Source organism: Pseudorca crassidens, chromosome 3, assembly GCF_039906515.1.
Source record: "Pseudorca crassidens isolate mPseCra1 chromosome 3, mPseCra1.hap1, whole genome shotgun sequence".
Classification (NCBI taxonomy): domain Eukaryota; kingdom Metazoa; phylum Chordata; class Mammalia; order Artiodactyla; family Delphinidae; genus Pseudorca; species Pseudorca crassidens.
In genome coordinates, this window is record NC_090298.1 from 122,406,113 (window position 1) to 122,421,716 (window position 15,604).

The 15,604-nt window shown below is 45.3% G+C and overlaps 1 protein-coding gene across 3 annotated transcripts in view; it reads left to right on the plus strand.

The window, feature by feature from the left end:
* Window positions 1–570: 570 nt before the first annotated feature.
* SH3RF2 (SH3 domain containing ring finger 2) overlaps window positions 571–15,604 on the plus strand; it is a 143,275-nt gene continuing 128,241 nt past the window's right edge. For 2 of the 3 annotated variants that reach the window (XM_067732143.1, XM_067732142.1), the window contains exons 1-2: window positions 571–824; window positions 1,948–2,427. In XM_067732143.1, the coding sequence (XP_067588244.1) occupies window positions 2,050–2,427 (378 nt within the window). In that variant the 5' untranslated portion in view covers window positions 571–824; window positions 1,948–2,049. The remainder of the gene's footprint in view (window positions 825–1,947; window positions 2,428–15,604) is intronic. The other variant, XM_067732144.1, reaches the window with a different exon arrangement.

Genomic DNA, 15,604 nt, shown 5'->3' on the forward strand with positions numbered 1-15,604 from the left:
TAAGGGCTACACTACTCTGGTGTTACGTAATAATAAGATCATTATTACTTTATTGGGTAACTTTGTAGTGTTAAAAGAAATATACTATTGATAAATCAAGAAATAGAAGTATAAGCATTATTTGGGGCTATAAAAGGCTCCAGTGGGTAGGGTAGGGGGGACCTGGGACATTGCTTTTCCTTTTTCTTTAAGCCCTCCTGTGCTTTGACTTTTCAAGGATGTGTCTAGACCACCACAGTATTGTTTTTTTAATTTCAAAAGATTGAGCAAAAAGATCACTCAAGTCCCTCTCAAATCTCACAATTCAAGGACTGACTGTGATTTTTAAGGAACAGTATTTTTTAGGTGGCCGGTTTATCTTTGGTATCATAGCTACCGTTAATACGTTTGACGTTTTCAGGAAATCCTCATACAAGGTTAAAATAAACACAATCACCGGGGCATGTTTATAACTGAGTGTGTTTCAGCGTCTGGGAAAGGAGCGAAAATGAGAAAGGTGAAAATATGAACTTTGTAAATATTTGTCCTTATGAGCTAGCAAAATATTTGGCCCCCTGTAATCTCTTCCCAGAAATCGACTCCGTTGCACAAAGGAAGGATCAGTAGCAGTAAGCACAGAGGAAAGCACTGCCGGCGCCCAGCGCTGAAAGCGTTAACAGGGCTGAGTAAAGCGATCCCTGAAGTGAGTAAGGCTCGAGTTGTAAAAGTTTGCAAAGCAGCGGCGGCAGCAGCTCCCAGGGAGATGGAAGCCAGTCGAGGGAGCCTGGCGGAGCGGCAACCGAGAACCGTGCTGAGCTGAACTCAGCCGGGATTACAAACTCAAGGTTAGTGGCCCCCGCACACCTCCCCGCGCTGACATCTTTGGAGAGTTCTCAGGAAGGCCGGCGCCGGCTCTCAGCCTGGTGTGTCCTGTCTGCTTTATTCACCAGTGGGGCCGCCGGCTGTCGTGCCAAACCTCCCGCGAATGCGTTCGCCCAAGCCCTGGCGCTGTGAGGGCCGGGGTCCTCTTCCCTGGAGACTCTCCTAAAGGGGAGACTTCTTTTCAGACATCCGAAAGGAAACTGTTTCTGGGACAAGGATGATTTTCAGAATACACACACACATAGGCGCACACACACACCTGTATACACTGCTCCATCTTGGTTCTTGCAGGCTGTGACCACAATCCAGAATTCCTATCTGCTTCAGTTGAAACTGAGAACCATTGTCAAAGTAACAAAACAGGCTGTGCAACTTTATCACATGGGAGGGCTATTGTCTCTGAGGCTAAGATAATCAAGGTGAGAAAAAAGAGAGAGGAAAGAAAGAAAACAAAAAAAAAAGAAACTTCCAAGCCACATGGCCTGGAGTTGACAAAAGAATTTTTGAAAATTAGTTTCTAGTAGAAATGTTTTTTGTACATTGCTAGAACAAAATAATGGGGGAAGATGTATTGTGAAGGAAAGAATTCTACAACTACATGAGATTCAGATACATTTATCTATGTAAACAGTTTGTTATAGTATGGTGCATAGCAGATAAACTTAAAAGAAGGGGGGAAAAAAAAGAGTAAATAGCTTCAGAGAAATTGCATCCTGAGGGGCCTTTCATTTGAGACCCAGATGGACTGCCTGAGGGCTTTCACCCCTGGAGCCCTGGCTGAGAGAGCGGGGTGGCTTTGTCCCCTCAACAGGCCAGTTCTGTTTCCCCCTCTTGCCTTGCACACGGAGAGGCAATGAGTAAGTAGCCAGTGGCCGGCCGTGCTGACAGCTCCCTCACATCCGCCAGCAGGCAGGAGTCGAGGCTTATACCTGCTAGCACTGAATCAGAATGAGTCATCTGAAACTTGGGTGCGGGAGCAAAGTCCTTGCAAACTGCCTTATGAGACGCTGGCTGGATGTAGGTGGGATACACCTCTCCGAGCGCTCACAGTTTTTTCTTCTCTTCCTTTCTCCTTCAAACCGGCAGGCATCCGGACACTCTCAAGAGGCAGTCTCTGCCCCTTTGGCTCAGCTGACCTGACCATGTGGACTTAGCCCCTCCGGGTCAGGACTGGAGTTTTAAAATAAAATGGATGATGTGACATTACTTGATCTTCTGGAGTGCCCCGTGTGCCTCGAAAAGCTCGATGTCACCGCCAAAGTCCTCCCTTGCCAGCACACCTTCTGCAAACCATGTCTCCAGAGGATTTTCAAGACCCACAAAGAGCTGAGGTGCCCCGAATGCAGGACCCTGGTGTTTTGCAGCATCGAGGCGCTGCCGGCCAACCTGCTGCTCGTGCGCCTTCTGGATGGCGTGCGCTCGGGCCAGGGCTCGGCGGGAGGGGGCTCCCTCTGCAGGCCTGGCGTGCTGACCTCACAGGGCAGCAGGAAGAGCAAGACTCACCCCCGAGGTCTGCAGTGCAGCCCTTTCCAGCTGGTGCCTAACATCAGAATCCACATGGATGGGGTAAGAAAGATCTCATTTGTTCCTACTGTGTCCACTTGGAGGTTGGGTTTGCCTGCACCAGCAGTTGGGGCTTCTGTTCTTTTAGTTACATTTCAAAGACCCCCTGCGGAGGATTCCCTGGGGGTAAGTTTCTGTGGGCGGTGATCGTTGTACTGAGACTTGGTGGAATCCTGAGCCTATCTGATCCACCCACGAATGCTTAGATTGTTAAAGCTTCCCAGGTTCTCCCTGCTCCTCGTCCAGAAGGTGGTAGGACAAGGAAAGCTTTCTTGATTGTATTTTTGGTCTTACATTTCTGCTGTTCTGAGGCCAAACCAGGGCACGGGAAATGCACAGAGGATGGGAAAAAAGAAAAACAAATCTAACTGCTTGTTGCTTTTGAGATCTCAAAGAAGCTTCCAAATGTCAGGTTTTTTTGCATTTTACCCCGATCCATCTTTCCATTCCCAGTCATAAAGTGCCATGATGACAATGCTCATTCATAATGGTTCAAAGTTATCAAGATACTTAACTGCCCAAATTTCACGTGGGAAGGGAGCGTATATGTGGGTAGAGTGACTGACAGGAAAGGCTGGCTGTGAAGTACAATAGATGTGTGTAGGAGCCCCGCAGGTGTGTCTTACTTTACAAAATGAATAAAACATACACAAAGTACACACCAGAGGCTGCAATAAAAAAAAAAAGAAGAGCCGCAGGAGAGCCCCGGGAGATCACCCAGTAATGTTTTTGGTGTTTGTAATGTGAATCGCTCTCTCCAGCCTTGTGGGCACATCCTCAGGACTCTATCTGACCTGGATATGGGAAGCTGGGTAAGGGGACATTTCAAGAGAAGGGCGTGGTCCTTGTGGCTCCAGGAGGATTATTTGCTGTCACTCTTGCAGTCAGTGTGTCCACGTGGACATGGCAAGCTGTGGCTTGGGTGGTTGGCATACTTAGAAAGTCTCAGTGGTATTCTGTGAAGTCCCACCTGAAGCAAGCTTTAACACTGGCAGCAGAGTCTCACGACTCCCTGCTGTGAAGAGCCGCAGAGGGTGGGAGGGTCTTCCCTGGATTCCTTCCCACTGAAGAAGAATAGCCTTGTGGTGTGCATTCAGAGCAAGTTTCTAAAGTATTCCTTCCAAGAGCTCACCCCTCCTCGGGTTCCCTGCACCTTTAAGCCACCCATGCAGTAGGGGTGTATGGAAACATTCCAAAATGAGAGCGGGAAGAAGCAGGGCATTGGTGTGATTTCTTCACTGCCATTGGGCCTGTGTGCGTGAACACATTCCCGAAGAGGGCTTGGCGCCCTTGTTTAAGGCTCCTTATTAGCCCTAGGTCTAGTCATCAATCAGAATCCACAGGCCTGGAAAAGGCGGGGTCAGGGTTGCGGAGCAAACTTTCTGAGGCAGGCTGTGTTTATAGAGCATTAGGTTCTATCTTTGGTCAGCAAATCTCCCTTTGAATTCCTAAGACCCAGCAACCTCTCCCCTCCCTTGCGCTGCAAAGTCTGCAAAGTCCCTGCAGGGCAGAGTATCATCGATCACTCAGAGTGTCGGGGGACTGGGAGAAGGCAAGTCCCCTACCACCTTCGCATGTTTTTGTTCATGCTTTCATCTTTTTTCGATGTGGCTACGTTGCTAAGAAAAGGTAGCAACAGATGGATCCACAGCTACCTACTTTTTGAACCACAGAGGATTCCCAGGCCCCTCCCGGCACAGGGAGTTGTAGGAACTAGAGCTGGTCCAACGGAAGAGACAGCCAGTAAGATGCTGCGTGTCCCTGGAACTCTTTCACGAGGACCTGTCACTTCAGACCAAGGTGCCAATGATGGGGTTGTGCCCATCCTCTGAGCTGCACTGGAGTCCTGCCATGAGGCTGAAATGGAGAACCAAGCCGTTGAGGGCTCCTGCTTTCAGGCAGGACCTGGTTTAGTGAAGACTCTCTACAAGAGAGCAGAGCTGGCAGCCAGCCCGCAACTGCCCCTGTTTCCTTCATTTCCTGAGCCTCCCTTTCTCCAAGTGCCTCGTGTCATCTCTTTTGCCTCTCTCAATGGGGATATGAACAAACTATTCCTGGATGTAAATACGGCTGTAATTCTGCAACCTTTTCTACTCCCCCAAATACAGCTACCTTTCCTATAACTGTGAAAGCGATCACGTGTCCCTGGGTTCAGAGAATTGTGGATTATCTGGGAGGCCACACTGTTCTGAGAGGCGGAGTGATGGCCTTGCATCCTCAGTCAAACCCTCACCAACCTACTTGCCCTCTCAGCCTCAGTTTACCCAATCCAGTCAACACTTAGTAATACTTGCTACCCCTCTTCCTCCAGGATAGTGTAAAAATTATCTTTACAACATACTCATAGCACCCTAGAAAACCTATGCCGTGTAAATGCAAAGTATCATCATTATCATTAATTTAAACTGGCTGTATGTCTTTGGGCAAGCCACTTAAGCTCGCTGGGTCGCAATTTAAAATTCTGTAAAATGGGAAAATGTATTACAAAAACAGAGAGCCACTGTGAGGCTTAACTAATGAGTGTTTGCAAAGCACTTTGAGATCCTTAGATGAAAGGCATTAGGAAGGTCGTTATCATAGTAAGCATTATTATTGACTGTTTAGTGTGCCCTGCCGTGCATGAGGCATTCTACAAAATACAGCAGGAGTGATAGCCCTTGCAGGAGAGTGTAATAGGTCTTATTATTGAACTTGAGTCTATGATGAGTCCAGGCCAGGATAATACTAAGTATCAAGTACTACCCTACTACGGCATAAATAACCTGTTGTCACAGGGTACCATTTTCTAAAACACCTCTTCCAAAGGACTCGATGTTAAGGTGGCACTCCCAAAGAGTTCATTTAACTTCCTGTCCAGCAGCTTTTTAAGCCCAAAGTCTGTTCTGCTCTCCTAAACTCATCAAAACCACAAGCTCATCAAGATGTTTCTGTTGGCTCAAAGAGGCCTGGTACTTTTTGTGCCAGCCAGTATACTAGGGTGGAACCAACAGTCACACTTCACGGTGCCAGCCCAAGAGACAAAAAAATAGTCCACTGTGCCTACCTGTCTAAAACCCTCCTAAGCCGATTGTGTAAAAAGAAAACTTGAGAAACGGCTGTGGGTTTCTACAGCACGCAATTATTTCAAACCAACAGGGGAGATCGGCAGACTCCTGGAGGGCCCATGGCAGTGCAAATCCCACGGGCTCTTATTCCTTCCCGTACTGCAGGTGAGCCAGAGGAACTTTGCAAGCCTTCGAGAAGATTATGGGCTTCTGTATAGCTGATCTCTCTTCCTCCTCCATCTGTTATCCTTTAATAATATTTCTGAATTAGAACAGGCAAGAGGGGCTTCCCTGGTGGCACAGTGGTTAAGAATCCACCTGCCAATGCAGGGGACATGGGTTTGAGCCCTGGTCCGGGAAGATCCCACATGCCGTGGAGCAACTAAGCCCATGCGCCACGACTACTGAGCCTGTACTCTAGATCCCGTGAGCCACAACTACTGAGCCCATGTGCCACAACTACTGAAGCCCGTGTGCCTAGAGCCTGTGCTCCGCAACAAGCCAAGCCACCGCAGTGAGAAGCCCGCGCACCGCGATGAAGAGTAGCCCCCGCTCGTCACAACTAAAGAAAGCCCGCGGGCAGCAACAAAGACCCAATGCAGCCAAAAATAAATCAATAAATTTATTTAAGAAAAAATAGAAAAAAGGCAAGAAAGCAGTGAAGATAAAATTTGCAAAGTTAGGTTTGAAAAATACCAGAATTCAAATCCTGATTCTGCCCCTTGATAGTTGTGTAATTTGGATGAATCACTTACACCTCAGTGCCTCTAATTCCCCTTTTATAAACTAGAGATAACAGTAGTGTCTACCTCAGAGCGTCAGTGGGGAGAAATAAATGAAACTGTTAATGTCAGTTAGCTCATAGCACCGCAACTGGTTCCTATTACAAGCTCAATAAATATGAGCTGTTATTCTTATTAAAGCGACTCAAGACTTTCCAGTCTAAATTACACAACATCTCTCACTCCCTTGTTAATCGAGTGTCCTCCAGAGATGGTCCTGGGTACCCTGATTTTTGGTTTGCTTTGTGTGTCTCCAAAGGATCTGGGGCTATGATTCAGGTGTGTGATTTCTCCCAGCATGCGCTGACTTGGCAGCTCACTTCCAAGACCCTTTAGGAGCAAGGACTTGATTCTAGGAGAAAACGTGCTACCCAGCGTCACTTCCCCAAATGGCAGCTCAGCAGGACACCATACAAAGGGCAACAACCTGGTGCACCTCCGCAGCATCACCAGTTCCTCATTAAGGTCTAGCTTTCCTTTCCTCTGCATCTCTCTATCCCCAATACAAACGTTGCCGCCCTGGGCCTTGCAGGGCAGGACTCTCTCCCTTCTTTGTTAAACAACATGCCAACCACACACATTCCCATCTCACTTGCCCTGTCTCAGCAAGAACACACCTGCCACCTACAGCACACAGACCAGGTGGCAGTGTCCTAGAAACTTTTTCAGCTGGTGTTGCAAGCAGCTGAGATGGCAAAATGAGGTCAGAAGGCACATGAGGGAATTGAGGCTGGGTAGAAACCAGAAGGCGCCCAGCCCCTTTTCCTGGGTTTCAGCTGCTGTGTCCTTCGGCAGAGCTGTGACACAGACGGTGGTTTCTGCTAAATTTACAATGGGACTAAAACCATCCCAAGCCCCTGAAAACAGCAGGCAGATGCCACTGGGTCAGCAAGGCCTGGATGCGGCAAGTGGAGGAAGACATAAAGGTAGGAGCTGAGGTTGAGAAGTCAGGAGACCCAGATGGTTCCCCAGATCCACCCACATATGCAAACCTTTTAAAAAACCACATGGCCCCAAACTGGCTTTGCTCCCAACCCTCTCTCCACGGACCTCCTTCCTAGTTACAGTTCCCTCCCTTTTACTGATTAGTGTTTAAGGATTGTGGTCAAATGGAGCTGGGTTTGTGCTGGGATTCAATTACTTGTGAGCTATGAGGCCTCAGGCAAGTCACTTAACCTCCCTGACCTGCAGTTTCCATATTTGTGTAATGGGGATAATAATGGCGTACATATATCAGAAGGCTATTGTGAGATTAAAATGAGATAATGTATGTGAAAAGCTTAGTGTAGTATGGTACATAATAGATGCTATAAATGTTAAATAACAAAATTAACAATAGAGGAGAAAGCTTGGGGCATTGGATTTGCACCCACACATAAACATGCAGAGTCTTCTGTTAAAAAATTAAGCAAAGGAGATAGCAAAAGGACAGGGGCTTCACGAAAAGACAAAACTGTAGTGATGAAAAATAGTGGCTTTCAGTGGTTACCAGGGGTTCTGGGTTGGGAGAGGATTATAAAGGGATAGCATGAGGGAATTTTATGGGAGGAAGGGGCTGTCCTGTATCCTGTTTGTGGTGGCAGTTAAATAAATCTGTGTATGTGTTAACATTCATAGGAATATATACCAAGAGAAAAAAAAGTCCATTTCACTGTATGATGATGTTTAAAAGAATATTTTTAAAAATGAAAGGGAGCCCTTATACATTTCTTTGAGTCTCTGCCTCAGGTCCCACTCTGATGTCCTTTCATCTCTGTGTGTACTGGGTCAATGCTATTTCGGAGAAGGATTTTATCATCATTTAAATGATCAGGGTAATTCCTGCAGGTGGGCTTCTCTCTGTTTTAGCAAACCGTTCTATTACCTGCTTCAGTTTTCTCATCAGTTAGAGGTATCTGGCCAGTAGACAAACACAGCGTTTTGACCCCCAGTGGATGGCCCAGGCAGATGCCTGGGATAGAAGGTTCTCCTCACTCAACCTCAATTATCCAGCACATGCGCTGGGGCATGTCACCTAAGGGATCAGTCAACGCATATTGTGTGTCATTTTGTTGCCTCTTAGGTTGTCTTTCCACATGTCCCTTCATACTATAAAAAGATTATGGAATGAGGGAAAGTGCTGTTCAGCCCTTGACTCAGAAAGAGCATGTCATCCATCCCATTCCAGGCACCATTACATAGCTTTGGGCTTAGCTGGGCCCAGCCCACATACAGCTCTCTTCAATCTCATCATCTTCTCCCTTTCTTTCTTATCTTTAAATTCATGCTTATATGACAGTCTTTCACACACTGTATTCTGTAAGCTATTAATGGATGTTCCATAAAACTCCAGGGTCAAACAAACCTGGACTGAAACAGAGCCAAACATTTTTTCTTTGCTGCAGGACTTTTCAGCACTTTTAGCACGCTAATGCGCTGTGAATCTCTAAGTGGTAGATAAGAAGAAGAAACGTTCCCCAAATTTCTGTAACAGTGATACTCCCCTCTCCCTCCTTTCATTAGTACCTTGAGTAGTGTTAATTGTCATGGAACAAATTTGGGGAAATGCTGTCTCATACTAGTGCAGAGGTAGTTAAGCTCCCAGAGAGAACCTTTATTGTGGTTAGAGACTGTTGACTCATGCCAAGAAGAGTTTTAGGCAAGCTCTTGTCATTAGAAGATATTTTTGGAAAACTGTTTGAAACTCACTATCACCACCTTCTGCAGTATTTATTTAGCTTCTGTCAGTAGTCAGCTATAGGTACACTGGGAACCCACACAGCAAAGTAAAGATTCTACCTTCCCAGTGCTTACCGTCTAATGGTAAAACCAACTAGTTAGATACATGTGTCTAAGCATACATAAATAAATATATATGTGAATATATGTGTGTGTGTGTATATATATATAACATATCCCTGATTTAAAGATATTATCTATTGTAAGATATATTATTTAGTTATAGCTCTTAAGGGAAAAGAAGCATTACCATGTTAGATGTTCACTGTAAGATACATCCAATTTTAGAAATGTTAAGATATGAAAAAAGGAATGTCTTACTGAAGAGTACATGTTGTGTGATTCCATTTATATAAAATTCTAGAAATGGCAAAACTATAAACTATAGTGGTTTTTTGGGTAATGCAAATGTTTTATGTGGTGGATATAGGTTTGTCTAAATTCATCAAACTGTACATTTTTAAAAAGCTCATTTTTGGTATGTAAATTATAACCCAGTAAAGTGATTAAGACAAAGAAGCCTTAGACACAAAAGATGATGGTTTATGAAAATGTCAGGCGAGGAGGTGGTTCAGTTTAAGGGAAATGAAGTTTGGCCAATAAAAAGAAACTTCCTACAAAAAAATAGGTGTTTTAATGGTCAGGAAGGACATGGTCAAGGAGTGAAAAAGCAGGGTCTACTCTGGGCATGTGGGTGCTAGGAAAGTCAGGGCAGGACAAGGATATCTTGAACAGAATGGAAGTTGGAAGAGAGGGAGAAGGAAACAGATGGAGTGGAGATGGGGTGACCTGTTACCTGCTTCAATACCACTGCTAGGAAGGCATGTGTCAGTTACTCTGTAATAAAGTCTCTCTGCAGCCAAACTGCTTACCTGTCATCATGTGGCCTGATGGATTCAGTGCAGCCAAACAAGATACCTCTGCTCCAAGGAGATGGCTGAGCTCACTGGGTAACTGAGCAGTAGTCTCCACTTCACTGGCAGACAGAGCCACTCTTTTCCACTGAAATGGTCAGGTTACCTGACAACCCTAGCCTGCAGGAACACGAGCCAGCACACCCAAAGCAAGGAGTAGAACACAGGACAAGGAAAGACAAGTCCATCTGTCATGAGCTGCTTCCTGCAACTTGGGTCTGTGTCCGCCCCCAGGGTCACACCGTTCTAGATCCCCAGGTCAGAAGCCAGGGCATTCAACAGACTGCTTCTAAGTGCCTGCTACATGCCAGGCTCTGTCCTGAAAGCTCACACCATTGAAAGCCCATACCAGGAATGCTCATGGTCCCAGACTCCAGGACTCACATAGCAGCTGAGTTCACCTCAGATCTCTGTCATTTTTCCAATCTTTTTTCCAAACACCAGCAGAACAGGCAACTTGTCCTGTGTCTCAATACTGTGCTTGGAGTACCCAGACTACAACCTGGCCCAGATTAGGAACCCCCAAATATTTTTCGAATGGATGAATAAATAATGAATGTATTCATGTCTCCGGTAGACTTCATGGAATCATGGAATAACCCTTCATAATGCAGAAATGAACTCTTTATGGATAGAACCATGACAAAGCTATGTGAGGAATGAGCAGCTTATTACAGTAGGCATACTGAAATATTCTAGTTGGGAATCACCTTATTAAATACCTTTTTGGGTGACAAACAGTACTGTCCAGAAAACACAATGGGCCAGGTTCAAAACCACTTAGCTCATGAATTGCTAACCCTAAGAAGATAGGAAATGCCTCTCCATATATGGCCAAACTCCTGCATCAGACACCACAAATTCTATGTGCTCCTTTGATCATGGGGGAAACACTTCATGTTGAGTTAATGTACACTTAGTCCCAGGGATACCAGTGACAGAAAAGATGAGGCACTAGAAGAATTTGCTCCTGAGTTATGAGCTAAATTGACCTGGCCTCCTACATGAAGGGAAGGCAGTTACTTCAGGTAGGAACACGGCCCCTGCACCTCTCACGCTGACAAACCTACATCACACATGTATATAATGTATATAACATACAGGTCGCCATTTTAGCCATTTTTACGTGTATAGGTCAGTGGCATTAAGTATATTGACATTGTTTTGTAACCATCACCACTATCTATCTCCAGAACTTTTCATCATCCCATACTGAAACTCTGTACCAATTAAACAATAACTCCTCATTGCCCCCGTGTGTGTGTGTACATGTATGTGATTGTATATATATATGTACATATACACACGCATATTTAAAACTTTTTTCTGAGTAAGAGGAGTAGGTGTTTTAGTATCATTTTTAAAATATGTATTCCAGTTTTCTGCTGCTTCTGACCTTAGACTTCCAATGAGATAAGCAAACAAGATAATGCTGTGAGGGCTTCCCTGGTGGCGCAGTGGTTGAGAATCTGCCTGCCAATGCAGGGGACACGGGTTCGAGCCCTGGTCTGGGAAGATCCCACATGCCACGGAGCAACTAAGCCCGTGAGCCATAACTACTGAGTCTGCGCGTCTGGAGCCTGTGCTCCGCAACAAGAGAGGCCGCGACAGTGAGAGGCCCGCGCACCGCGATGAAGAGTGGCCCCCACTCGCGCAACTAGAGAAAGCCCTCGCACAGAAACAAAGACCCAACACAGCCAAAAATAAATAAATAAATTTATATATAAAAAAAAAGATAATGCTGTGATTCAGGACAAAGGCTCTTCATAAATGTATACTGGCTGTGTGCTTCTGGGCAAGTTACTTAGTAATGCTGAGCGTCGTTGCTACAAAATGAAAATAGGAAACTCATAGTGTTCTTGGGAGGAGCTAATGAGGCGATTCTTGTAAAGTGCGTAGCACAGGGTCTGGACAAAGTATAAGCTCCTAGTAAGGGTTAACTGTCTGCTTGCACTCATCCAGGTAGGTTAATCTCAGAGTGTACTACTACACTGACTGCGGTCAGCCTGCCATTTTACTACACTGAAGACACGGGGGTAACGGTGATCGTGGCATCATTTGGAGGATAAGTCAAGATAATTCTTGTGAAGTTCTTAGCACAGGGCGTGACGCATGGTACTCCATGACAGTAAGTGTGAGGCCTTATTATTTTTTCCTATGCCTCATTCATTCAACAAGCATATACAGGATGCCTTTTATGAGTAAGACCCTTTGCCAGGCTCTAGTGAAGAACAAAAGCAAATAAGATATGATCCTTAATAACATGTAGACATGGAAGAGACCCAGGAAAACTGACTAATTCACCAAAATGGCTGAAACCCTCCCTTAAAGAGCTCATGGTCTTTTGGGACACATCCACGTAAAGTAATAATTATGATGCAGTTAATAAATGTTAAACAAAGGACTTACTATGTCAGGCACTGGGTAAAGCACTTTTACCTACAGAATCTCACTTAAACTTAATTCTTTCTACAACCCACTGAGATAGGTGCTACCGTTTTCTCTACCTCACAAATAAGAGGCTTGTGCTCAATAAATGTTCATATAAGAAAACACAATGGGAGGAAATGGCTGCAGATCAAAACTGAGCATTCCTGTATTTGTGTTTGGGGCAATTGTTGAGGTTGCATTTTTTAAAATGCAAATGGTCTGATGCTTAACCATTCATAGAAACCCGCGACACTGAGGATTGCAAACCTCAGAATACACTGAGAGGCATGTACATTGGGTGGTGAGTCCTGGCATCATGGTCCCAAGGCTGCTGGTTTGGGAAAATGTGCCTTTTGGCTGCCATTCCCACGCACAGCATGGAAAGCCAAGCGAAGAGGTGAGAGAGCTTGGATCATTCACTGTTACTCTTCTCTGAGAGGCTAACAGGAAAACTTTAGCCTGGAGACAGGAGACATAAGGCAAATAGCTCCCGGGGTGCCTGAAGCAAACCACCCCAGCTGAGGGTATCAGCCACCTGCTAGTGTGAGAGAAGGCAAGTATGGAACCATCTGCCTAACTGGGAAACTGGCCCACATGGCTGACTGCAACCCATCCTCTGGTCTCAGTGTAGCCTTCACTCCTCCAGGAAGTCAGCCCTCTGTCCCAAATCCCAAGCCAGCCGGCCATTTGTTCCTCCTCAGGCTCCCAGAGTCCCCAGTGCTACCCTCTGGCCTCATAGCACACATAAGGTCCATGAGGTCAGGGAAGTGTCTTGTCTCCTCTGTACTCAGCACAGTGCCTGAAATGCAACCAGCATTCAATAAATATTGAAGTACTGAATGCATAATGTTGGCGATATTGCAAGACACTGCAGTTAGATTCAGAATCTTCAAGGCTCAGGAGCCCCTGGTGTCTCCCCCTGAGGCCGGAGGAGAGGAGACATCCCAGCCATCTCGTCCCCAGGATCCCTTCCAGCCTCTGTCTTGTTGACAAGGGTGTTTCTTGACTCAAGGCCAGGTGTGCTAGGAATGGCACGTAAGTGCTTGCAGGGGATTCAGAGGTAATTGGGAGGTGAAAAAAGAAATCAGAGCAGAACGGAGCCAGAGAGAGAGGAGAACACCAACTGACTGGCAGGCGCAGCCCTCTGAGCAGGTTGCCCTGGATTTGCGGAATTGAGGATGATACGGCCGCACACATAGAAGTGTTTTATTTGGTTGCCAAGGCAACACAGCAGAGTCAGTGGGCATGGAGCAGGAATAGATCTCTTCAGAGCTGTGTTCCGGGAGGGTGATTGGCTGTGATATTAAGGAGCTGCCTGGATAGGAGAAAGGCAAGGCTGACATAAACCTGATTTGGGACTTTTGCTTAATAAACAGGAATGGCAGAGAAATGAAGGGGCAGAAGAGAAAACTTCTCTTTCTGGCTTTCTGGGGAAGCAGGAGAGGTAATCTTCTGGACTTCCAGTTTCTCATTGAAGGAAGGCGGAAGGGGATGATTGAAGAACAAAAGGAGATGGCAGCGTTTTCTTCGCCTTAAGAGATTATAAAAAGGATGCAGAAGCCCACATTTTAACAAAAAGGACATTTTCCATCTCCTCCTTTTACTTCCCTTTGTGTGAGAAAGGAAAAGAATTTGCTGTTAAACATGTTTCTTTTTATTTTGTTTTTATTTTCTTAAGTTGTTGGAACACTAAGATTTTTTTTTTCCACGATCATAAAACTTTGTGATTGAGAGAGGTCCTGGGTTTTCTAACTTCTCCTCTACTTGCTGTCCCAAAGCCTCGAGAATCAGGCAAACGCCAGCACGCAGAGTGCTTGGCCCGATTGCTTGGGCAAGGAGGGTGGGACCAGAAGAGAGAGAAGCCAGACGGGAGGTGGACATTATTAATTTGCACCTTAATAACTACAACTGTCACATAGCACACACCGTGTGCCAGACACTGTGTGAAATAAGCATGGTTTTCTTGAGTTCTCCCAACAGCCTTTGGAAGTCCATGGTGTTTTCTCATTTTACAGTTGAAGGAACTGCTAGGAAGTGGCAGAGACAGGATTTGAACCAGGTTTGCCTACATCCAAGGACTGGGTTCTAAACGAGATCAGTCAGGGTGACCAAGACAAGTATGGTGTTCCCTTGGCACCTCAGGGAGCCCTGCACCACCTGCCATTGCTGGTTGGTTCCTGTTGGCACCAACACCACCATTCTAATGTGGTTGAGAAGCCTTCCAGAGCATGATGTAGTCTGTAGCCAATGCAACTCCATGAGCACGATATGCTGTGCACCTGGTCATAAATGTAAGGGTTTAAGTGGTAGGAATGAGTCTAAGTGGATGGAGAGGGAGACAAGAGAGGAGGAAATGGAGCCAGAGAAAAGAGGAGGGTAGGGATAGAGAAAGGCAGAAAAGACACATGGGAGATGTAGACGGGCAACAGAAAGCAGGGAGGAAGGAGGAGGAAAGGGAGAAGCTGATCAAGGAAGCAAGTGCTGGGGGGAGGACTCCTTGGGGAGATATGTTATCAGGAGATATGGCAGGCTCTGAGCCGGAGCTGGTCTGCGTTTCTCGAAATATAAACAGAGTTAGATCAAAATATTTATGCTCCATTCCTTTCGGACAACTGTCATCGGGATAGGCAGAATGGTCTATTAAAGGTGGAGAAAAATAGAGCCTGAAATTCAGGAAAGTCAGCTTCTAATCCTGTCTTAGCTGAGAACCAGCCTGGTGACATGAAGTGTATCTGAGTGCTTAGTAAATGTAAGCAATCACTATGGCTAGAAAAAGTCTTAGATTCTCTGAGTCTCAGAATTCCACTGTCTCAAATATTTTACAGAATATGCAAATGATACAGAAGTATTTGCATTTATGTTTTTTTTTAACCTATATAAATTTAAAGATTTTCAGAGAAATAGTTACTGGTTTTGAACCCTTACGGTCTTCACAGGCCTGGGCTAAATACCTGCAAAAGCTTATTGAAACCACAGAGCAACACTGTTTAACAGCAGAGGAAATTGAGGTTCAGGAGTAGAGCACTGAGTCGCTTGCCCAAAGTTACTTGTGTAGACTAACTCTAAGCCCACGTTGTTTTTTTAAATTTTTTTAAAATTGAACTATAGCTGATTTATAATACTGTGTTAGTTTCAAGTATACAGCAAAGTGATTCAGTTATATATATATATATATATTCAGATTCTTTTCCTTTATTGGTTATTATAAGATACTGAATATAGTTCCCTGTGCTATACAGTAGGACCTTGTTGTTTATCTATTTTATATATAGTACCTTGTATCTGCTAATCC